At 37.2% G+C, this 26,518-nt stretch overlaps 1 protein-coding gene across 7 annotated transcripts in view; it reads right to left on the reverse strand.

Annotated features, from left to right (window-relative positions):
- CUNH3orf67 (chromosome unknown C3orf67 homolog) overlaps positions 1-26,518 on the reverse strand; it is a 287,002-nt gene that overhangs the window by 145,991 nt on the left and 114,493 nt on the right. For 6 of the 7 annotated variants that reach the window (XR_004272463.1, XM_032290323.1, XM_032290320.1 and 3 more), the window contains exons 5-6: positions 21,457-21,571; positions 3,029-3,185 (exon numbers count right to left, since the gene is read on the reverse strand). Coding sequence is in view for 6 of the 7 variants with exons in the window: in XM_032290323.1 (XP_032146214.1) it covers positions 3,029-3,185; positions 21,457-21,571 (272 nt within the window). In the remaining variant the exon portion in view is untranslated. Of the gene's footprint in view, positions 1-3,028; positions 3,186-21,456; positions 21,572-23,894; positions 23,914-26,518 lie in introns of those variants that run through there. The other variant, XM_032290324.1, reaches the window with a different exon arrangement.

Here is a 26,518-nt window from a genome sequence, read left to right on the forward strand (position 1 = left end):
GCCTTGAATTTTGGGATTGAATATTTCTGTTTCTTCTAGTCTTTCTTTCTGGAACACTTTTGTTTTGATAGTGAACTCCCTGGACTAATACCTAATATTGTTAGCATTTCCATCATATTTTCAGTCTTTTGCACTTACTTCTCTTACTTTTTGGTTTTATATCTTCAGAGGAGGGAAACACTGTGTAGAGCCTCAAAATATCTCCTATAGTTTTTGATATCCAATGTCCATCATTCATTCAAAACTTATCAGATACACCAAGAGACAAGACCAAGGGAAAAACAAACAGATAATAGAACTAGGTCCACATATAGATCCAAATATTGGAGTTGTGAGCTAAGTGCTTTAAAATAACTGATTAACATATTTGAGAAATGTGATAACAAGATGGAGGACTTTATCTTGTGAATGGAAACTACAAAACAGGATCAAATGAAATTCTAGAATAAAAAAAATAGTAACTGAATTTAAGAATGCTGAAGTATGCATTCATTCTGCTCTGAGATAAATGCCTACATGAATGCCCCAAGAGAAGTGTAGAAGACTGTTTCTAGCACCGTTATTCACAACAGCTGAAAATGGATAGATAAAATAAGTTGTATTCATTCAATAGTGTGCTATACAGTACTGAAAATCAGAAAATTACTGTTATGTGCCACAACATAAATGAATCTCACAAACAATATTTAGTACAAGAATGTATTCATGAAATATGTACTATGTAATTCCATTTATATAAATGTAAAATATAAGTCATTAATCTGTTAAAAGTCAGTACAGAGATTATCTCTTAGGAGAAGGCAGAAAGTAATGATTGGGAGGAGACATAAGCAGGCTGGTAGGATGTTTGTAATGCTTGATCTGGGTAGTGGTTACAGAAATGTGTTCACTTTGTGGTAATACCTCAAGTTGTACACTTATTATTTCTGAATGTTTCTATATGTATATAAAATTTATAATATAATAACACTTATAATACACCTCAATAAAATGCTTATTGAAGTAAAACAGAAACACATATTCTTATAGATGCAGTATCTTTTATTGACTCTGAAAGAACTACAGATATTCCTTATCATATCCATTTCCTTCTTGTTAATTTTGATGTCTATTAAGTGCCTGATGCACCCACGTTCAGAAGCTCACTGATTGAGTTTCTCCAGAGATTAAATCTTCTGTGGCTTGGTTATATGGAGTTAGAACAGGAATCTGGGGTCCTTCTATAGGAACCTATGCAGAATTTTGACCAGTCTCCCTGTTTTTAGCCCTCATCCTTACCCTGCCTTTGCCAGTATGTAAACCTGCAAATTCTTGAGCCTCTTTGAAATTCCTTGGCAAACCTCTCTATAAGCCTAAAGGTTTCAGTTTTCTTTGTTCTTCTAAGTCATTGCTTAATCTTATAAAATTTATAAACATCTCTTGTCCATTGCCTCCTCTCCCATATTCTTTATTTTGGTAGGTTTATGCCTTTTTTATTACATATTGTAATTTTAGTGGGGCTTGAGGAAGGATTAGAGATTGAAACACGTATGTACTTTGCTATGTTTGATCCACTTTTTTCTTTACATTTGTTTAAAAATATTAATCAGGTTATGATTCACCTCCTATGATCTGACGCACACTGCACCAATATTTTTAAAAATTTTGAGGCTTCTTATTAGCTGGGTGCCATTTTAAAAAATGAAATCTTTCACTTTCTCATGTAGGCTGTAAGCGGTACATAAGATGAGCAGCCACACTGTGGTATGTGATCACTTTGGAGAGCTGTTAATGCACTGCTGTGTTTTATTATCAAGTGAAATTCATAGGCACAGTGTCCTGATACACAGTAAGCCACATCAAGATTTCTCATCCAGATGGAGCACAAATCTAAAGTCTAGATAGAAACTTCTAAGAATCACCTTTGACATCTTACATGCAGCCCTGCTTCCAGGGCTTCTAGAAGAATTGATTTAACAAGTAATAATCCCAGATGAAGATCAACAGGAGGCATCAGTATTCTTTCAATACTTTTGGTTGTTTAAAACCATCTTAGGAGTATGGTGTGCTACCTTATGAATTCCAGAGAGCTGAATTACCTGCAGAGTGTATTTATAAACCAAATTATGAATAATTAATGTAAATATTTCTAGTCTTGCTAGAAATATGAGGAACTCAACTCTCTTTCCAGTTTAACTTGATCACTAGAAAATTAATAAGGTTTCTCCTAAGTGACTTCCTGAAATGTACACAGAGTAATAAGACATTTTTGGATGCCCAACATCTTTTGCAAACTCTTCCTAATTTGGTGACTTTCCTACACAATGAGTCCTGCCACCTTAGTCAGAAATCAGACACCACTTTGCCAGCCTCCCTTGCAGCATGCAACCTAGACTCCACAAACTAGAAACAGCCACACAAAACATTTTGAGTGGAGACAAACATGAAGACAAACACCCTTATCTACTTTTGATAAGGGTGGCAGGGAAGAAAACATCCTACTTTCAGGGGCTGCTGCAACAGAAATTATGGAACCTGTAGCCCAGCATTGTGATGTGACTTACGGAGTCTCTGTAAAGTTGCAGTAGCTACTGGCAGTGGGTGGGGGTGGCAAGTGGATGGGGTTGTCTTTAGACTTAGTCTTGGGGGAGACTGTATTCTTCTTGACTACAGGCTCTAAGCTGACTCTCTAAATATCCTGGAGATTCTATGAACTGTCTAATTTCCTTAAATAAATTCCTTTCCTTTTTCAACCACCTAAAAAGGATTATGTTGTTTGCAACTAAGGAGCCTAAGGCAGATAGCAAGTGTTACCATAAAGAAAAATGAAAACAACCACAAAAAGATGATTAATATTTTTTTGTGATATTCAGCTATGGTGAGAATAAACATTTGATCTAGAACAAAGAAATCAACATGACCGTGAACAAATTTACTTTAGCAGATATAAAATCAGATTGCTACCACACATTCATACTATCCCAAAGGTATGGCTAATTTTAAAAATACATCAGAGAACTAAAAAATCTTGATAGCAACCTGAACATACCATCTTTATCAGCAGTGTCTTGAGGCTTTGATTTTAAGGTGAAGATCTTCCGTAGCTTGCAGTTAGCTGAGACAACAATTCCATCCAATGACTGGAAAACTGCCCCCTTGAATATTTCACTGGTGAATGCTACCAAGTCAATGCATAGATTGCACCACTAAAATAGAGAGATGCAAAGAAGAGTAAGTACCTTTCATTTCACATAAATTAATAAGCCATCTATATGTAGATATCCAGAGAGTTGAGGCAGTTATCTTGTTCAACAGGCCCCAACTAATTTTCCCCTTTAGGTAAATTTATCTCTGTTTTGGCTTAAAAACAGACTTGCTCCTTCTAAAGAAATCACTGTAATTCTACATTATACATTGGTCATCTGACTACAGAATTCCCATCATCAGACAAGGCCATGACAACTTTTGGAAATAGCTCTCTATTTTGTAGGCAGTATGCCAGCAGGAAGCCAAATGCAGGTGCAATTACATCTAGAAAATCGCTTACATCTAGAAAATCACAGATAAGTAGTGAAGTGTTCCTTCAAGGGGCCTAATTTGATCACAATTAGCCACTCAAATTTGTTGAAAAAGGCATGGATGATATTAGAGGCTGGGTTTAAATTTTGGTCAGTGTTGTGTACTTATAACCAATTAACCTATTGTACAGAAATAGATTCTTCTAAAGAATTTGTAATTATGCCTGATATTTGCCAGTTTTAAAAGTACTCTTGCAGGGACTAATTTCTGCCCGTTAAACAATTAGACCCCTCAATACTTCATCAAATGACTTTTCTAAATGGTTAAAGATAACAACAAAAAAATCATTCAGCAAGAAATAAAGACATATTTACGACTGTAGGACAAAAGTCAGAAAAATAAGTTTTGAAAAAAATATATTTTTTATTTTACTTTAAGTTCTGGGTTACATGTGCAGACGTGCAGGTTTGTTACATAGGTATACACGTGCCATGGTGGTTGGCTGCACCTACCAACCTATCATCTACATTAGGTATTTCTCCTAATGCTATCCCTTCCCTAGCTTCCCGCCCACTACCCCATGACAGGCTCCAGTGTGTGATGTTCCCCACCCTGTGTCCATGTGTTCTTATTGTTCAACTGCCACTTATGAATGAGAACATGCAGTGTTTGGTTTTCTGTTCTTGTGTTAGTTTGCTGAGAATAATGGATTCCAGCTTCATCCATGTCCCTGCAAAGGACAGGAACTCATCCTTTTTTATGGCTGCATAGTATTCCATGGTGTATATGTGCCACATTTTCTTTATCCATTCTATCATTGATGGGTATTTGGGTTGGTTCCACGTCTTTGCTATTGTGAATGGTGCTGCAGTAAACAGAAGTGTGCGTGTGTCTTTATAGTAGAATGATTTATAATCCTTTGGGTACATATACAATAATGGGATTGCTGGGTCAAATGGTATTTCTAGTTCTAGATCCTTAAGGAATCGCCACACTGTCTTCCACAATGATTGAATTAATTTATACTTCCACCAACAGTGTAAAAGTGTTTCTATTTCTGCACATCCTCTCCAGCATCTGTTGTTTTCTAACTTTTTAAGGATCACCATTCTAACTGGCATGAGGTGGTATTTTATTGTGGTTTTGATTTTCATTTCTCCAATGACCAGTAATGATGAGCTTTTTCCGTATGTTTGTCGGCTGAATAAATGTCTTCTTTTGAGAATTGTCCGTTCATTCCTTCACCCACTTTTTCATGGGGTTGTTTTTTTTCTTGTAAATCTGTTTAAGTTCTTTGTAGATTCTGGATATTAGCCCTTTGTCAGATGGATAGATTGCAAAAGTTTTCTCCCATTCTGTAGGTCACCTGTTCACTCTGATAATAGTTTCTTTTGCTGTTCAGAAGTGCTTTAGTTTATTTAGATCCCATTTGTCTATTTTGCCTTTTGTTGCCATTGCTTTTGCTGTTTTAGTCATGAAGTCTTTGCCCATGCATATGTCCTGAATGGTATTGCCTAGGTTTTCTTCTAGGGTTTTTATGGTTTTAGGTCTTATTTTTAAGTCTTTAATCCATCTTAATTTTGTATAAGGTGTAAGAAAGGGATCCATTTTCAGCTTTCTGCATATGGCTAGCCAGTTTTCCCAATATCATTTATTAAATAGGAAAGCCTTTCCCCATTGCGTACTTTTGTCAGGTTTGTCAAAGATCAGATGGTTGTAGATGTGTGGTGTTATTTCTAAGGCCTCTGTTCTGTTCTATTGGTCTATAGATCTGTTTTGGTACCAGCACCATGCTTTTTTTCTTACTGTAGTATTGTAGTATAATTTGAAGTCAGGTAGTGTGATGCCTCCAGCTTTGCCCTTTTTGCTTAGGATTGTGTTGGCTATGTGGGCTCTTTTTTTTCCAGTTCTGTCCAGGAATTTATCCATTTCTTCTAGATATTCTAGTTTGTGTAGAGATGTTTGTTGTATTCTCTGATGGTAGTTTGTATTTCTGTGGGATTGGTGGTGATATCCCATTTATCATTTTTTATTGCATCTATTTCATTCTTCTCTCTTTTCTTCTTTATTAGTCTGGGTACTGGTCTATCTATTTCGTTGATCTTTCAAAAAACCAGATCCTGGATTCATTGATTTTTTTGAAGGGTTTTTTTGTGTGTGTGTGTCTCTATCTCCTTCAGTTCTGCTCTCATTTTAGTTATTTCTTGTCTTTTGTTTGCTTTTCAATTTGTTTGCTCTTGCTTCTTTAGTTCTTTTGTGGTGTTAGGGTATCAATTTTAGATCTTTCCTGCTTTCATTTGTGGGCATTTAGTGCTATAAATTTCCCTCTTCACACTGCTTTAAATATGTCCCAGAGATTCTGGTATGTTGTGTCTTTGTTCTCATTGGTTTCAAAGAACATTTTTATTTCTGCCGTAATTTTGTTATTTACTCCATGGTCATTCAGGAGCACGCTGATCAGTTTCCATGTAGTTGTGTGGTTTTGATTGAGTTTCTTAATCCTGAGTTCTAATTTGACTGCACTGTTGTCTGAGAGACTGTTATGATTTCCATTGTTTTGCATTTACTAAGTAGTGTTTTACTTCCAATTATGTGGCCAGTTTTAGAATAAGTGCAAGGTGGAATGCTGAGAAGAATGTATATTCTGTTGATTGTGGTAGAGAGTTCTGTAGATGTGTGTTAGGTCTGCTTGGTCCAGGGCTGAGTTCAAATCCTGGACACTCTTATTAATTTTCTGTTTGGTTGATCTGTCTAATATTGACAGTGGGATGTTAAAGTCTGCCACTGTTATTCTGTGGGAGTCTAAGCATCTTTGTAGGTGTCTAAGAACTTGCTTTATAAATCTGCGTGCTCCTGTATTTGGTGCACATAGATTTAGGATAGTTAGCTCTTCTTGTTGCATTGATCCCTTTACCATTATGTAATGCCCTTCTTTGTCTCTTTTGATCTTTGTTGGTTTAAAGTATTTTATCAAAGACTAGGAATGCAAACCCTGCCTTTTTTTTTTTTTTTTTTTTTTTTTTTGCTTTCCATTTGCTTGGTAAATATTCCTCCATCCTTTTAGTTTGAGCCTCAGTGTGTCTTCGCATGTGAGATGGGTCTCCTGAATACAGCATACCAATGGGTCTTTAAGCTTTATCCAATTTGTCATTCTGTGTCTTTTAGTTGGGGCATTTAGCCCATTTATATTTAAGGTTAATATTGTTATGTGTGAATTTGATCCTGCTTTTATGATGCTATCTGGTTATTTTGCCCATTAGTTTATGCAGTTTCTTCATAGCATTGATGGTCTTTACAATTTGGCATGTTTTTGCAGTGGCTGGTACTGGTTGTTTCTTTCCATGTTTAGTGCTTCCTTCAGGAGCTCTTGTAAGGCCAGCCTGGTGGTGACAGAATCTCTCAGCATTTGCTTGTCTGTAAAGGATTTTATTTTAATTTTTATTATTATTTTAAAATTTATTTATTTTACTTTAGGTGCATACTGTATCTGGCATTTCTCCCCATGTTGTCCCTCCCCACCCTGCCTTCCCTCCCCATCCCCCATTGTCTCTCCCCCCTACCCCCCCAACTGTCCCCTGTGTGTGATGCTCCTCTCCCTGAGTCCACGTGTTCTCGTTGTTCAACACCCACCTATGAGTGAGAAAATACAGTGCTTGGCTTTCTGTTCTTGGGTCAGTTTGCTGAGAATGATGGTTTCCAGATTCATCCAAGTCCCTACAAAGGACACAAACTCATTGTTTTTTATGGCTGCATAGTATTCCATGGTGTATATGTACCACATTTTCTTTGTCCAGTCTATCATTGATGGGCATATGGGTTGGTTACAGGTCTTTGCTATCATACACAGGGCTGCAATGAACATACATGTGCATGTGTCTTTATAGTAAAATGATTTATAGTTCTTTGGGTATATACCCAATAGTGGGATTGCTGGGTCAAATGGAATTTCTATTTCTAGATCCTTGAGAAATCACCACACTGTCTTCCACAATGGTTGAGCTAATTTACACTCCCACCAACTGTGTAAGACTGTTCCTATTTCTCCACATCCTCTCCAGCATCTGTTGCCTCCTGATTTTTTAATGATCGCTATTCTAACTGGCGTGAGATGATATATCAGTGTGGTTTTGATGTGCATTTCTCTAATGACCAGTGACGATGAGCATTTTTTCATATGTTTGTTGGCCTCATATATGTTCTCTTTTGAAAAGAGTCTATTCATATCCTTCACCCACTTTTGAATGGGGTTGTTTTTTTCTTGTATATCTGTTTTAGTTCTTTGTAGATTCTGGATATTAGCCCTTTGTCAGATGGGTAGATTGCAAAAATTTTTTCCCATTCTGTTGGTTGCCAGTTCACTCTAATGATTGTTTCTTTTGCTGTACAGAAGCTCTGGAGTTTAATTAGATCCCATTTGTCTATCCTGGCTTTTATTGCCATTGCTTTTGGTGTTTTAGTCATGAAGTCCTTGCCTATGCCTTTGTCCTAAATGGTTTTGCATAGGTTTTCTTCTAGGATTTTTATGGTATTAGGTTTTTTGTTTAAATCTTTGATCCATCTGGAGTTAATTTTAGTGTAAGGTGACAGGTAGGGGTCTAGTTTCTGCTTTCTGCACATTACTAGCCAGTTTCCCCAATACCATTTATTAAACAGGGAATCCTTTCCCCATTGCTTGTTTTTGCTGGGTTTGTCAAAGATCAGATGGTTGTAGATGTGTGGTGTTTCTTTTGTTCTGTTCCATTGGTCTGTGTCTCTGTTTTGGTACCAGTACCATGCTATTTTGATTACTGTAGCCTTGTAGTATAGTTTGAAGTCTTTTATTTCTCCTTCACTTATGAAGCTCAGTTTGGCTGGATATGAAATTCTGGGTTGAAAATTCTTTCCTTTAAGAATGTTGAATGTTGGCCCCCACTCTCGCCTGGCTTGTAGGATTTCTGCAGAGAGATCTGCTGTTATTCAGGTGAGCTTCCCTTTGTCGGTAACCTGACCTTTCTCTCTGGCTGCCCTTAACATTTTTTTCTTCATTTCAACCTTGATGAATTTGACAATTATGTTTCTTGGGGTTGCTCTTCTCGAGGCATATCTTTGTAGTGTTTTCTGTATTTCCTAAATTTGAATGTTGGCCTGCCTTGCTAGGTTGGGGAAGTTCTCCTGGCTAATATTCTGAAGAGTGTTTTCCAACTTGGTTCCATTCTCTCCATCACTTTCAGATACATCAATCAAACGTATATTTGGTCTTTTCACATAGTCCCATATTTCTTGAAGACTTTGTTTGTTCCTTTTCACTCTTTTTTCTTTAATCTTCTTGCTTTATTTCATTGAGTTGATCTTCAATCTCTGATACCTTTCCTTCCACTTGATCAATTTGGCTATTGATGCTTGTGTATGCTTCACAATGTTCACGTGCAATGTTTTTCAGCTCCATCAAGTCATTTATGTTCTTCTCTAAGCTGGTTATTATAGTTAGCAATTTATCTAACCTTTTTTCAAGGTTCTTAGCTTCCTTGCATTAGGTTAGAATATACTCCTTTAGCTCAAAGGAGTTTGTTATTACCCACCTTCTGAAGCCCACTTCTGTCAATTCGTCAAACTCAATCTCTGTCCAATTTTCTTTCCTTGGTGGCAAGGAGTTGTGATCCTTTGGAAGAGAACAGGCAGTCTGGTTTTTGGAATTTTCAGCCTTTTTGCACTGGTTTCTCCCCATCTTCGTGTATTTATCTAACCTTTGGTCTTTGAAGGAGCCTGGTGTCAGCAAAGGCATCAGGTAGACTGAGAGTCAAGTAATAGTGAGATTGGCTTGAATGGCAGAATGGTGAACCCTGGAGAGGAACGAAGTAATGTGAGATGGGCCAGTGAGGCTGTGTTTCAGAGCATCTGGAGAGGGTAAAGCATCACTGTGGTTTTTAAGAATGTACAAATGCAGAGTGTTGAGAAGTTTGGACTAACCACGATGCAGGAATATTTTGGGGTGAGAGATGGGGTTGGTTGGGGGAAGGAGGCAGAATGGAGAGCATGAAGACACAGAAAGACTAGTTCTGTCCCTGTCAGTCATCTAAGCATGAAGTAAGGAGGGCTGTCTAGGAAGCTGATGTAGGAAGCAGAGTGTAAGGGACAAATCCAGTAGATATGCTATGCAGTAAAACACTGTGGCTTGGTGAAATGCAGGTTATAGGGGATGGAGGTTTCTAGATAACCAATCATAATTATTAGCCTTATTATTATATAAGCATTATTATTGTTGTATAAATGTGGTTCCTATTCCTAAAAGACTTCATATCATGCCCCGATCCCAAGCATTCAGCTGGTTCATCAGTCAGCAATCCCAGTGACTCATTCTTCCCCACACATGCTAAGTACTTGTCATGTATCAGACTCTGGGCTTGGCTCCAGGGATACAGACATAATTAAGACATTCCTTCCAGCCTGGGAAGGAAGGCAGACATGTGGTATATACCTAATATAGTTACTATAGAGGGCACTCAAGGTGGGGATGTGGGGAGGTTTGGGAAAGCCTTATTTGAAAAAAAATTTCAAAAATCGTATTATGGTATTATATACAAATCTAAGCCAAAAAGAACCAAAAGTTTCATACAAAATACAGTTCTTTGTCATCCTACCCCTCATCTAATCATATTGTCAGCTCATTTAACTGTTTCTTCCCTCTCTATTTTAAAATTGATTCATCAATTTTAGACACTACCTACTGACTTCCTAACAAAGTAGACAAGACTTAGCTAGCTTATACACTTTGCTTCCCCTACTTCATCCTCCCTGGATAATTATTTGCTGCTCTCTCATTTGCTCTCATTTTTTCCCCTTAAAGTCCATATTCTGTGTTTTCTTTCTTGTGACTATGTAAATACTGTATACAACTGAGCCAAGTGGCTCTCTATGATTACCTTTTTCTTCCTTATATAACTTCAAAAATATTTTTAGCATTAATCATTGCTTTTTAAAATTATCTGCTTTATTTTCTTTGACCCTAAGTCTTTCCATCTAGGAAAGACTTGGAGGTGACATCTGAGTTTGGTTTTGATCAACAAATAGATTTTCCAGGGCCAGAGTGGCATGGACATGACATGCTGGGCACTTCTTCTCAGGGTCCTGCCCCTTTATTACCCACTTAGACAAACTCCAGCTGGCTACACTGCCAGCTCTGCTTGGGAGTCAGTTCCAAACTCCTTAAAATTCTGAGTCCTAAAAAACAAGATCCTTATCCACTATACATTTTTCTTATCCATCATGGTCATGTTCCTTTTAGTTGTCAACCTGGACTCATGTTTCATGGAATGTACTAAACAAATAAGGGTATGCATATGTGTGTGTATATGAACACATGAAGATGTGTGTGTATGTGTGCTGAGTGTGGACACTGAGTGTATGTGTGCATGCCTACACACATACACTCAATCTTTCATTTTATAATCATCCAACAAAAAATGTCTGGAAATTGATAACTTTATTTAATGGAATAAATTTCCTGGGAATACAGATGGGGGTGGTTTCTAAAAAAGATGGGAATAACTTTCACAAATCCCCCTCAGCTAGAGGAAACAGAAGTTATTTTTTAATTTAGTTGATATTGACAAAGCTTCCAATTTTTATATGCTTCAACAAATAACTCATTATTCATATAAATGCTGTGATGTATTTTCTGAATTATTAGCAAAGTGTATAAACTCTCTACTACCAACAGGTGGATTATCTGAATCATAGCTGAACTTTATGAAATAATATTTTCACTATTCTTGATGATATTTGCTCTTAAAAATCCCTTTTTGACATTTTTCTTGATTTCTAATTACTATATTCCTATGTACAACTCTAGTCCAGCAGGAAATAACCAAATCTAAAATGTCCATAATTATTAGTCCTTAAGAAGTATGTACCAGAAAGACAGAAATCTGATAGAGAAAAGACAGTTCTATTTAGTATGTTGCTTGGATTAATATGTGAGCTTATGCTCTTTATTTTCAGTATGAAATTTTGCATAAAGGAGTTGACTGGCAGAGGGTGACAGGATGATTCAAAGCATGAATTTCTAGTTTTTACCAACTCATGTTTGGAATATGGCTTTATTATACTGTTGAAAGGAGTGCATAGTCTATGAGCACACACACACACCTCTGACGCATTCTAGTGCATTAAATAATAAATCCTTGGGAGCGTATTTTTGATTCCTTATGTTCCTACTGTCTGCAATAACTATAGAAGAGATCTCAATAAATAATTACGTTTGTCAGTACAGAAAAAGCTTGTGTTACTAACAGTGTACAGGTCTAGCTAGCACTGTCCTTCCAAAAGGAAATGACAAACGAGAAACCACAATTTCATACCCTGGCAATCTTAAAGTACATCTCTTCCCAAGGTTTTAGAACCTCATTCTGTTTTCTCATTTCTATAATGGTATACAGAAACCAGGGTCTTATGATGTTTATTATTGTGCCTTTAAAAATAATTTTTCAGGATGGGCATGGTGGCTCACACCTGTAATCCCAGCACTTTGGGAGGTCAAGGTGGGCAGATCACGAGGTGTGGAGTTCAAGACCAGCCTGGCCAATATGGTGAAACTCCGTCTCTACTAAAAATACAAAAATTAGCCAGGCATGGTGGTATGCACCTGTAGTCTCAGCTATTCATGAGGCTAAGGCAAGAGAATCCCTTGAACAAGGAAGGTGGAGGCTGGGTTGCAGTGAGCCAGTATCATACCACTGCACTCCATCCAGCCTGGGTGACAGAGTGAGACTCTGTCTCAATCAATCAATCAATCAATAAAATTCTTCACTTTAGTTATAATTTTTCAACAGAAAATCAGCTTACAATGACCTTATTCATCTCCATCACTACATTGTGTTTAATAAGTGGCGTAAGCAGAGACTGAAATTGTAATTTTATATTCACAAGGTTAGAAGAAGCAATTACTTATTAGTAATGTATTAGAAACAATTTCCCTAGGAAAAGCAAATCATGACAAGTCCTTCTGTGGAGAGAGGGGAGGAGAGGAAGGAAAGCTGGGGCTGCCACAGCTGCCAGAGCTTGCTCTTGGCTGAACCAAGAAGGGGCAAGTTTCTTATAGAAGTATTGTCACAATACCTGTTCAGCAATCCATGTGTACCTCTCAATTCCTACCCACATGGAACAAACTATCTCTTTATGAAATCACAGTTCCATCCTCAAGCCGCTCTTTCACCGTGTCCCCTAAAATTCTTACTTATGAAAAGTACTTACATTCTCTGCATTTTCCGTCAATGAAACCTAGCTTTTCTCTGAGATGCTACTTCTCCTTCAACTCTGGAGTAGAAGTTCCCTTATGGAGTTCATTTGTGCTTCTATTGCCCTCTATTTTGAGGCCCAGGGGCTGGGAGGTAGTAGGAGAGGGTTTGTGTTTCTGACTTGGAATTCTATCATCTTTGAAGCCCAAGGCATTGCAAAGACAGGCCCTACTATCCTTTTAGCTTCATCAGTCTTCATTCAAATCATTCCCTGGTCATTCCTGTCACTCCTACAGATGCAACCACACCATCCTCTATTCACACTCCTGAACAAAGCTGTAACCAGGTTCATCTCATTTTCTAACATTCCGTTAAACATCCTAATGGTCCTTTAACTCTCTTTCCTTTACCTCTCTATTCCAAATCCACTCATAGGGCTACATCCTGAGACTTAACTTCATTATTCTGAAGTCATTCACTTTAAAAAATTTTGAGCTGGACATTATTTTAATTATCAAGTCACACAGTCTATTTTTAATCTGTCTGGCAACTGCTTCTAGTTAACCATAGTGGCAACTCCTTTGAAATATATTCTTCCCAGGGATGCAAGAGTTTGGGCTCTGGAGCCAGACTGTCTGGATTTGGATATCAACCTCACCACTTACTAGTTATATAATGTTCCCAGCTACTGAATCTCTCTTAGCCTCCTTTTCCTCATTTATAAAATGGCGATAATAATGTACATTCCTCACAGAGTTGTTTGGATTAAATGTTTAAGCACATACAAGCACTTACAATAGTGCCTGGTACATCATTCATGCTCAATAAATGTCAACCACAAAATCTTTTAGGATTTCATACTATGAAATGCACAGATGTTAAGGACATAATTCAATTAGTTATGACCATATCATACACCTGAATACCACATCCCATCAAGATACAGGATGTTTCAATCACCCCAGACAGATCCTGTGCAGCTTCCCAAATAATCCCAGAACTCACCCCTCGTAGGGGCAACCACTGATTTCTTGTACCTTAGATTGTGTTTGTTCTATAATTTTATATAAATGGAATCACAGTAAATGGCGTCTTTCACTTATCATAATATTTAAGGCTCATCAGTGTTGTGTATATTGGTAGTTTGTTCTTGTTTTGCTGAGTATTTCTGACTTCAATTTTACTGATATTCCCCAGTGTTTAACCTGGTGTTATACTCATCCAGTGAGTCTTTTATTCCAGATACTGTATTTTTTTTCAGTTCTAGAATGCTAATTTCTTTTTAAAAGTTTTTAAATTATAGATTAAATAGTACATGTCTAGATTTGTTACATAGATATATTGCTTGAATTTTAAAGTAGCCAGTGCCTATTGCTTCCCTCTATATGTACATGCATATCCATTGTTTGGCTCCCATTTATGAATAAGAACATGAGTATTTGACTTGCTGTTATTTTGCTTAGGATAATGGCCTTCAGCTCCATCATGTTGCTGCAAAATACATGATTTCATTCTTTTTTTAATGGCTGTGCCGTGTTTCATGGTATACATACCACATTTTCTTTACTCAGTCATCTGCTGGTGGACACTTAGATTGATTCCATGTCTTTGCTACTGTTAATAGTTCTGTAATAAACATATGAGGGCAGATGTCTTTTTGATATGAGGATTTCTTTTCCTTTGGGTAGACATCAAGTAGTGTGATTGCTGGGCCAATGGTAGCTCTATTTTTAGTTCTTTGAGAAACGTCTATACTGTTTTCCATAGAGGTTGTGCTAATTTATATTCCCACCAATAGTGTATAAGCATTCTCATTTTTCCATAACCTTATCAACACCCGTTGTTTTTTGACTTTTTAAAAATAGATATTCCGACTGATGTGTGATGGTATCTCATTGTGGTTTTAATTTTCATTTCTTTGATGATTATTGATGTGGATCATCTTTTTTAATATTTTTGTTGGCTACTTGCATGTTTTCTTTTGAGAATTGTCTGTTCATACCCATGGCTCACTTTTTAATGGGGTTGTTTTTTTCTTGTTGAATTATCTGATATCTTTATAGATTCTAAATTTTATTTTTATAGTTTTTATTTCTCTATTTATGTTCTCCCCTTGTTTTCTCATTATGTGCATATTTTCTTTAAATCCTTTACTTTATTTATAACAGTTATTTTAAAGCCCTTGTCTCCTCATCCTATTAATCTTTGTCATGTTTGGGTCTATTTCTAGTCACTGATTTTTTTTCTCCTGGTTATGGGGTTTTCCCACTTTGTATATCTAGAAATTTTATTTTTATTATATACTGGAAATTGTGACTACTGTGTTGTTGAATTTCTAGATGTTGTTGTCTTTCCTAAAAGAGTTTTAAATGTTGCTCCAGGAGAAAATTACTTTGCTTACAATCATCCCCAACTTGGCTAGAAAAGTCTGATATTTTTCTCTACTAGCATTTATAAGACTAGTTTGGTGTTTACCATAGCCCACTATCAGTAATTATTTACATGTTTGCCTTTTCTGCCATATTATAATATCCTCAAGGAGAAAGACCATGTTCAATTCACCTTTGGATTCATATCATCTGGCACAGACCTTGGCTGACAGCAGGAACTCAATCAATATTTGTTAATTAAAATAAACTGTAAGTTCAGAGGTTTATGATGACACTGTATTTACTGGTTAACAAATGTGGATTCACGTCAATGGAAAATAGTAAAATAATAACAACATCAACTAACACAGACTGAGCACATACTATGACTATGGCACTGTTATAAGTCACAACCTACTTAATCGTAACAACTGGTCTATTAAGCAGGTTCCATTATTGCACTGTCTAACTGTCAAGGAAACAGAATCAGAGAGATCAACTGATTTGCTCAAGGGCCTGTAGTCAGGAAGTGACAGAACCAGAATCTGAACCCATAGAATCTAGGTCTAGAGGCCACATGTTAATCCCAACAGCATCCTGCCAATTTAAGCATTTCAAAACTGGGGTGACCCTAAAGCTAAGTAATCATGTGTTTTCCAGAATAAACTTATTTTGAATTAATTGTGCCTACTTAATCATTCAGGACCAGCAGAAGGCATAAGACAGTTCTCCTTTCCCCAAATTTCTTCAGTACCCATATTAAACGGAGAGGTAAGTAGGGGAAGAAAAAATATATTTAAAAATAATAATCAGACTAGGCACAGTGGCTCATGCTTATAATCCCAGCACTTGGGGAGGCTGAGGCAGGCAGATCACTTGAGGTCAGGAGTTTGAGACCAGCCTGGCCAACATGGTGAAACCCTGTCTCTACTAAAAATACAAAAATAAGCCACGTGTGGTGATGGGCCCCTATAGTCCCAGATACTCAGGAAGCTGAGGCAGGAGAATTATTTGAACCTGAGAGGCAGAGGTTGCAGTTAGCTGAGATTGTGCCACTGCACTCCACCCTGGGTGACAGAGTGGCTGAAGAAAAAATAATAATATTCACATAAATGAGATGAAAACATTTAAAAACTCTCAAGCAAGTACCATTAACATACCAATGGATTCTAGGTTAGAATGATAACATTAAGAACGATAATATTAAGAGACATTCTCTAATTGCTTCTTGTACGTATCTCTAAATGACCTTTTGTCTGAATAAATCTGCATCCTCCATTCCCTTCTCATTCAATGACACTCAAGAAATTAAACACTATTAAAAACCTCAAACTTCCAAATCATTGGCTCTATGGGAAAAACGATCTATGAAGGGAAGCTTTAAAAACGTTATACCAGACTTCTAGTTTGTAATAAAAGCTATAAAATATTCCTTTAGAGTTGTGGTTCAAGATGGAACAGCTCCTAAAGAGTAATTTTATCCATTTAAATGACAAACACTGGGTATCTGAATTCTAGAGGTTACTAAAAGATTTTGGCATTGTAATTTATCATATCACTTTGTTATATCTCCAATGAATGATTTATGCTGAATGATATCTCATAATTGAACTTCCTGTTCAAATGGAATTAAATTTACTGTACATTAACACATACTTTGGTAACGAGACATTGATGTTCATCTGAAACAGCATCAACTAATTGAAATTACATTATAGTAGTAAGATTGATTCCAGTGAGTCTCAACTAAGTGGGTACTTCTACTATTTAATCTGATAGTTTTTAATTTTTAAAATTGATCTTGCCATTGAAAACCCAAGTTAAAAGCATAAATTGTTATAACTTACATGTTAAAGGGAATCTTCACAGCTAAAAATAACATGCAATATAAAAATTTTTATTTGAAAGGTTAAACATTAAAAGGCATTTTTATAAAATGGTTTAAATATAAATATTCATATTGGTGTGGCTAGACGAATATTAACTTTATTTGCAGCCTTGGGCTATGTAAAGGCTTTAGCTAAAAAACCAAGGCGAAGTGGACCATTTGGCAATTATCCTGTAAATCAAGGGTTCCCGATGAACACCTAGAAGGCCCTGGCAGAAAACTGAGATGAGTGAAGCAAGAAGGGTCTGAGTCCACTTGCATACCTTATGAGTAAAGAGGATTCAACTTCACAGGAGAGCTTATAGCTTCTTAGAAATGTGGCATTACTACTTAGCTCCCACCCAATGCTTGTATGCGATAAAGCAGGTTCAATGTTGAGAAATCTGACTTTTTTCAGGGGAGGTCTGAAATGAGGAATTTTACATGAAATTTCCTGATTTTTAAATGCTAGCTGAAATGCTTTTAGAATGCTGTTTTGGGGTCTGCCAACAAAATATCCACTAGTTCCTAAGGGGTATAAAGAAGTGACAAATGTTTTGGCAAAAACAGAGAACTGGGGCCAATACAACATCAACACCAGGAAGGCCTCTAGGGATGGCATCTTGAATAGGTGAGATGCTTTCTGCCACCTTGCTGCTTTCTGGAAATTTCCCCCAAAACACAAGTCAGCTTTAATTAAATAAGGGCTCCCTGGGAATAGAGTACAGTAGTAGTGGAAATGAAAGACCTCTGCTACCAAGCACCTCTTGGATTAGGAGGAATAAGAGCAAGTTTTCAAACCAAATTTCTTAATATCTGAATATTTCTGGGCATTTGTGGAATCACCAAGCACATTTAAAAAGTTTATATAATTTGGCCATGATAAACTCATTATTTTTTCTCCTATGTCAGGAGATAAGACTTGCCAATTTGTTCAGTAAACATTTATTGAGCACATACTATATGCCATGCACTGATAGGGACTGGAGATGATATGCTTATAATCTACTGGGAAAAAAAGGCAAGTAAACAGATTATTAAAGTGCAGGGTGGAGAGACATTATGAGGGTTATGAAACTATGAATAGCAATGATGAGCTATGTCCAAAATATCTAATCCGCAGAGGGGAAATCACAGTATGTTTCCTGGAAGAAGTAGCAGTTATAGATCAGATAGAACTTACAATCCATATCTAGGGCTTACTCTACGCCAGGCACTATTCTAAGAGCTTTATCCTTATTAATTCGTGTAAATCCCCACAACAACCTTAAAGGTATGCATACTTCATATTACCTGCATGTTATAGATGAAGAAAATGAAACAGGAACTTTGCACAGGATCACAAAACTAGTAAGTGTCGGAATCCAGATTCTATGTTCTTAACCCCTACATACTATTTACATGTTATATATGTAATAAAATATAGAGTAATTAGACCATATTACAAGTAATTTTGACTTGATGATCTCACTGGGTTGGCATATGGGCCTGAGGAGAACACCATGGAAACAAATGCCCTATCTGGTTCTTACTGTTTAGCATTGCTTCAATTTTTTTCTAGATTTACCCATATTCAAAAGGAAAGTTCTAGATATGCTATGACTGTTTCGCTGTTTAAAATTTAGCATAACATGAGCTGAAGTCACTTAGAGTAGTCGCTAATATGATTTCTTCATATTAACTTTCTTGTCTACATCTTTTTTTTTTTTTTTTTTTTTTTTTTTGAGACAGAGTTTTGCTCTTGTTGCCCAGGCTGGAGAGCAATGGTGCGATCTTGGCTCACTGCAACCTCTGCCTACGGGGTTCAAGTGATTCTCCTGCCTCAGCCTTCTGAGCAGCTGAGATTACAGGCATACACCACCATGCCCAGCTAATTTTTGTATTTTTTAGGAGAGACAGGGTTTCTCCATGTTGGCCAGGCTGGTCTTGAACTCCTGACCTCCGCCAGCCTTGGCCTCCCAAAGTGCTGGGGTTACAGGCATAAGCCACTGTACCTGGCCTCTCCTTTTTTTATTTTAATTGAGCCATTTTCCCAGGGTAGAAACATGAGGAAGACAGATGAATTGAAGAGGGTTAGGAAACATTGTTCCACGGTACCTATTACAGCTCTTTTCTTTATAGTTTAAATACTAAATTGTTTATGTCATTACATACCCGGCACTGTTAACACATAACACATATTCATCTGAAAAACTCATTTATCAAATATGAAAGATCTTTCAGTCAAGTTCACTTCCTATCTCATCAAGATACTTGTGTGGTTTACTTATAATAGATAATATTTAATTTTCAAATATTGGATTTCCATGAATGTACATTGTGTGTGGGGGTTATAGCCACATACATAATGCTCAGATTTTGATGAAATATCTAGACTTCAGAGTTAGTTAACTGACAAGGGTGACTGAACTCACAAAAGCAAGGCAGTGACAAATATGATTTATTAACTACACACTGAATAGTGTATTTGTCTCACATTGGCTTTAACTCTTAGAAACCACCTAATACTGAACTCTGAACAATCTTACATGAATAAGGAAATCAATACCTAAACACAAAAGGATGAATACAATTTTATTTGTAAGGTTTCCCTAAATGTCTTAAATGGTTTAACTCCAATAACTGGAGTATTCCCATTTAATGTTCAAGCGTTTATGGATATTTAATATTAAATGAATTTTTAAAGTTTCTACTACAAACAGAAACCATCCATTTATTCCATAATCCAGCTCATTTTTATTACAGGGCTGCCAATCTCCAAATTTATGTTTAATTCCCATTCTTACTTATGTCTACAAGAACAGCAAGCCCAGTGGATCTGCCTACTGAAAGAAATGGTCCGTAGGCACTCAATGCTGGCATTTTCCATTCTCTTAGCTCATGGCCCTGTCTCTTCTTATTGAAGTTACTTATGATTACCATGCTCTCTAAATACTTTCCATTCTCAACTATTCTCTCTTATTGGAACCTCCTTGGTTCTCTTCAGCAACACTAGATCACTTGGCTTGTCTGTTCACTTCACGCAGCTGCCCTTAATGCTGCTTGTTGTCTTCCAGGAGCACTCCTCTCCCATTCTCCAACTGGTCAATGCTTCCTGTCTTTCAAGGCCAAGCTCAGGCACTCACTTCTTCTGAGGGCCTTCTCTGACCACTCTCCTTTTATTCTGTAGTTCACTCTGATTCTTGCTCTCACAGAATGTACCACACTCTACGGAAAAGGTCTGTTTACATATATGTCTTAGCTCATCTGACTATAAGTTTCTGATGTTGCTTCACAACCATTTCTCCACCGCTCCCCCAACCAGTCCTAACTAACCCTAATCAAGATAATTGCAAATAGCTTCCTCACTTCCAATTTCTACCCGCTCCAAATCATTGCAAGTATTACTATCAGATTAATCTTCCTGAAACACGGAAGTGACTGTGTGGTCCTTTCCTAGCCCAAAAGCTTTAATGGCTTCCTTTTCTCTACCACGGTAGTTCTCAAAGAGTGGAACATATACCATTTGTGAAATGATTTTAGATGGTATATGGGTGTGGCATTAAATAACTCTGGATCCCGGAATGAAAATGTCCCTTTATCAGTTTTCCTTCAGTCCTAACTGTGACAGAGAGAATGCTCGAACATGTATCTAATCCTTGATAAACTCTTTTTAACAAACAGCAGCACTCAGGACAGAACCTTAAACTAGAAACAATTCCTAGTTATAGTTTAAAATATCGTTTTGTTTTCAGTATGTTTATTTTTATGTTGCATTTTTGGAAAATTACACTGGTTTTCCACTTACAAAACTAATATAAAGTTTTCTTTTAAAAATAAATTTAAGAAAAAAAAAGAAGAGAGTTGATTTAAAGGAAAGTATCAAGTGCACTTCAGAATGGGTAGTACATAAACAGGGTACTGAGAGTAATGCAGAAATGGCTGAAGTTTGACAAAGACCTGTCAGGAAAATCAGGCCCTTCAGAAGTTACACAACATACTTAAAATTTCTGAACCCGTATCAGGCTCTTGTACTGTAAGATTAATGTTTCTTTAGGGCTCTCTATCAACCTGGCAACCATGATTAATTGTTTGCTGTTCTCGGGAGGTTACCTCTTTCCAGCCTCCATGCTTCTGCCCATGCTGTTGCTTCAGCTGGAATGCTTGGCTTCCTTTCTCTTACTGTTCAAATCTTAGAGTCCTCCAAAGTTCACTCTAAGTGCTATCTCCTTCAGCAAGCCTTCCCCCATCCCCAGTCAGATGGATTCCTTTCACGTTCATAGTACCAATAGCACTTTCTCTCTCCACTGTGCTTTGTACCACAGTTTTGGTGATTTTATAGGTGTTCAAATTATGTTATTTCACTTAAATGTTAAGCTCTTTCAAGAGAGGGGAAGGAAGGCCATGAATTTCATTCATTTTTTTATACCACCATGGTACTTAACAAAGTGTCTCACATATGGAGTCAGCCCATAATTAATATTTGCTGAATTGAATATAATATTTTAGGCAACATTCATGTGATACTTACAATCTTACGTTTGATCATAAAGAGTGGAATTTTTGCATGAAGAGGAGTTGAGGATAGTTCCTTATGGACCGTTGATAAATATAATCTTCGCTTGATGTTCCCTAAATCAGTAATTCTGAAAAAATAGGGAGAATCAATTTAATAACCACTTCTTTGGATAATCATCACAATGATGTAATTTATCATATACACCCTTTTTAACAGGAAGATCAAACACAGAATTTAAGAATTGCCTTTTTCTTTCAAGAAGTAATAAAATTTCTTCCTTAAATTCAAAGTGCTCAGAAGCCTGAATATATAAATTCACTTAATATGCTAATTTATTTCAGTACTCTACACTAGATTTCCACAGTCCTCTAGCCTATGAAAAAATTCAATTTGGATGAACTGAGAAACTGCTAGCCTTTAATAACCATACTTGTTCCGGCCCCTTAAGCTTGTGTTATCTTGGGACATACTGTCACCTACTAAATAGGAAAACATTATGGGTTTCTTTCCCTAAAAATGCATCTGTCATTTTATATAGGCTCTTAGTCTGCTTAGAGACAGACACAAAACACTGGCTGTCGGTTTCACTTCCTAAGCACATATCTTCCAACCAGAATTATAATACACAGCTTTATGGCTCACTATTCAGGTCAATCCACAGTGATACCAACGACACTGAATTTGAACACCTTTAATAGATTTAGACCACGACCATGATCACGAAGATTAGGTTTGCTTCAAATTGATAGAGGCTTATTTTTATGTTCTGCTTCCTTTAGGTCTCAGAGGTAACACAGCAGGCTTAAAGTCTCCAAACCTGTCTCAGCCTGCTCTATTATAGAATTGATCCTTCTTTAAAAACTGTCTTTTTGAGAATGATTTTTCCCCATTATGAGGGGAAAAGTTTGTTTAGACACATTACACTGCTAATTTTCTATATTTTATAATCCCCCAAGAAGACAACATTTCATTCAAATGCACTGTTGTCAATATTTATAATGTACTTAACTGTTTTTAAAATTGGCATTGTCTTTTCTATAGCACTTCCATTCCTCTACCTTCCCACTTTTCTAATATCAGTATTGCTTCCCTCTAAAATACTCTACATATCTTTCAGTGAAAAAAACTATCATTAAATAATGTTAAGAATAAATACAGTAAAAATTAGGTGAGATGATTTCAGAGTACACCCCAGATCTAAAAATTCCACCCTACTTGCACTAAATGATATAAATTGATTTAAAAAGCAAAGTCTTTCAATCCATAGTCAGAGCTAATGTTTAAAATGCAGAAGTATTAACATTATTGCAGTATTATACTCGGATGTATATACATATACGTAAACGTGGTATTGCATTTACCCTAAGGCAGTGTCTTCAGAGTGGGATGAACAAATGGGGAGGAGGAATGATATGCAACAATCCACTGAAGTGCAGGAAGAAAACATTAGAAATTCCACCTCATCTTCTTAAAACATTATTTTTGTGCACATCTCATTTTCCAGTAGTATAGTAACATATTTATATATTTTCAAAATAAATGTCCCTATATGGCAAGTATGTACAAATATTTTACTAATGGGGTACATGAATCAAATGTGTTTGGAAAATATTGTCATCTGGGATGCTATTAGGTCTCTTCTTCAAGTTCTGATTGAGAAATAAAAAGGAGGACTATGAGGATTCTAGAAAGGAAAAGGGAATAAAAAGAGGGGCTGCATTAACCAAAAACTCATCCATCACAGTTTTATTAAAGGGTTACTGTGCTTTCATGAATAAAACGATTTTTTTTTTTTTTTGAGATGGAGCTTTGCTCTTGTTGTCCAGGATGGAGTGCAATTGCGCAATAGTGGCTCACTGCAATTTCTGCCTCCCAGGTTCAAGTGATTTGCCTGCCTCAGCTTCCTGAGTACCTGTGATTACAGGCACCTGCCACCACACCCAGCTAATTTTTGTATTTTTAGTAGAGATGGAGTTTCACCATGTTGGCCAAGCTGGTCTAGAACTCCTGACCTCAGATGATCCGCTCGCCTCGGCCTCCCAACATGCCGGGATTACAGACGTGAGACACTGCACCCAGCCAAACTACATATTTTTAGTCTAAATAGTTAAGAATCAAACTCCAAACAGAGGAATAATTGAGTATACTATCACGTCATGTGGAACTACAGGAACATTCATTCATTTGTTCACATATTCAACAAAGACTGAGCCAGGAAAACTGCTGGGAGTACATCAGGGAGACAGTGATGAAAAAGACCAAGTTCCTATCCTTCTGGAGCCTCTATTCTTGAGCAAAAGGCAGGTGAATTTTCACGAAATGCACATTACCATTATTTATACTAGTGCTTTCTGTGTCCTAAAGAATCCTTACCTAGGCCAAAGTTGCACAAATACTTTCCTATGTTTCCTTCTACATCTTTATAGTTTGTTTTTACATTTAGTACATACCAAATCAGTTTCTGTAAGTTGTGTGACATAGCGCGTGGAGTTCTTTTCTTTCTGTGTTTATCCAATTGTCTCAGCACCATTTATTAAAGATCATCCTTTCTTCACTGAAATGCCTTGGTATTTTATTGAAAATCAGCTGATCATAAACATATGTGTGTGAGGCTGTATTTCTGGACTGTCCATTGATTCTTTTTTTTTTTTTTCCATTAATCTGTTTGTCTATTCTTATACCAATAATACACTATCTTGATTACTGCAGATTTAGAGTAAGTCTTGAAACCAGGTAAAGAAACTCTTCAACTTTAGTTTTGGTCAAGATTTGTTTGGCCTTTGCTTTTTTATATAGATTTTAGAATACATTTATCATTTTCTATTAAAAAAGGTGTTGAGGGTTTAACTTGGATTGTGTTGAATCTATAGATCAATTTCAGAAGAATGATATTGATTATGTCTACTCACATGATATGTATCTCCATTTATTTAGGCCTTGCCTAATTTCTTTCTTAATGTTTTATAGTTTTCATTTTAGAAGCCCTGCACATTTTTTGTTATATTCCTAGTATTTTGCCTTCTGACACAATTGAAAATGAATTTGAAATTTCATTTGCCAGTCATTTGCTTTTTGTATATAAACATACAATTGATTTCCCTATATAGCACTTGTGTCCTGTGACCCTGATTAATTCACTCCTGAGTTCTAGTACTTGTTTTGTAGATTCTTGAGGATTTTATATATAAATAATCATGTATGGAGTCAATAAAGACTGTTTTACTTCTGTTTTTTCAACTTTGTACCTTTCATTTCTTTTTCCAATGCAGGAAATGGCTAGGGCCTTCAGCACATCTCAAATAGAAATCATGAGAATATATACCTTTGCTTTGTTCCTAATCATAGGGAGAACATGTTCATTATGTCCTTATTAAGTATATTAGATGTAGTTTACTTTATCACACTGAGGATGTTCTCTTCCATTCCTACTTTTTTAGATATTCTTTTTTCAATCATGAAAAAGTGTGGAATTTTGTCAAATGCCTTTTCTACACTGGTTGAAATGATCTTGTTGGTTTTCTCCTTTATTCTGTCTATATATTGAATTATACTCCTTGATTTTAAAATGTGAAACCAACTTTGTATTCTTAAATTAAATTTCAGTTGAGCTATTTGTTGAAGATTTTTATGCTGTGAAAGAAAAGTAAAATGGTATATGCCAGAAGATGGCCGAATAAGAACAGCTGGTCTGCAGCTCCCAGTGAGATAAACGCAGAAGGCGTGTGATTTCTGCATTTCCAACTGAGGTACCTGGCTCATCTCACTGGGACTGGTTAGAGAGTGCGTACAGCCCATGGAGGGCAAGCCGAAGCAGGGTGGGGCATCGTCTCACCCAGGAAGTACAAGGGGTTGGGGAACTCCATCTCCTAGACAAGGGAAGCTGTGAGAGACTGTGCCGTGAGGAATGGTGCATTCCAGCTCAGAAACTATGCTTTTCCCAAGGTCGTCCTAACCCACAGACCAGGGGATTCTCTCGGGTGCTGATGCCACCAGGGCCTTGGGTTTTAGGCACAAAAGTGGGCGGCCATTTGGGCAGACACTGAGCTAGGTGCAGGAGGTTTTTTTTTCATACCCCAGTGGGGCCTGGAATGCCAGCAAGACAGAATTGTTCACTTTCTTGGAAAGAAGGCTTAAGCCAGAAAGCCAAGGGGTCTACCTCAGTGGATCCCACCTCCATGGGGACAGCAATCTGAAGTTGACCTGGGATGCTTGAACTTGGTGGGGGGAAGCGTGTCCACTATTACTGAGGCTTGAATAGGCTATTTTCCCCTCACAGTGAAACAAAGCTGCTAAGAAGTTTGAACTAAGCAGTGCCAACTGCAGCTCCGCAAAGCACCTGTAGCCAGACTGCCTCTCCAGATTCCTCCTCTCCAGGCAGGGTATCTCTGAAAGAAAGGCAGCAGCCCCAGTCAGGCACTAATAGATAACACTCCCATCTCCCTGGGACAGAACACCTGGGGGAAGGGTGGCTGTGGGCGCAGCTTCAGCAGATTTAAACATTCCTGCCTGCTGGCTCTGAAAAGAAAGTGGATCTCCCAGTACAGCACTTGAGCTCTGTTAAGGGACAGACTGCCTCCTCAAGTGTGTCTCTGACTCCCGGGCTTCCTGACTGGGTGACACCTCCCAGCAGGGATTGACAGACACCTCATACAGGAGACCTCTGGCAGGCATCTGGCAGGTTCCCCTCTGGAACGAAGTTTCCAGAGGAAGGAACAGGCAGCAATCTTTGCTGTTCTGTAGCCTCTACTGGTGATACAGGCATATGGGGTCTGGTGTGGACCTCTAGCAAACTCCAGCATACCTGTAGCAGAGGGGCCTGACTGCTAGAAGGAAAACCAACAAACAGAAGAGAACAGAATCAATGTCAACCAAAAGGACATCCACACAAAACCCCATGTGAAGGTCACCAACATCAAAGACCAAAGGTAGATAAATCCACAAAGATGAGAAAAACCTAGCTCAAGAAGGCTGAAAATTCCGAAAACCAGAACGCTTCTTCTCCAAAGGATCACAACTTGCCAGCAAGATAACAAAACTGGATGGAGAATGAGTTTGACAGATTGACAGAAGTAGG

The sequence above is a fragment of the Sapajus apella genome, unplaced genomic scaffold (assembly GCF_009761245.1).
Source record: "Sapajus apella isolate SASKATOON/1434 unplaced genomic scaffold, GSC_monkey_1.0 scaffold23, whole genome shotgun sequence".
Classification (NCBI taxonomy): Eukaryota; Metazoa; Chordata; class Mammalia; order Primates; family Cebidae; genus Sapajus; species Sapajus apella.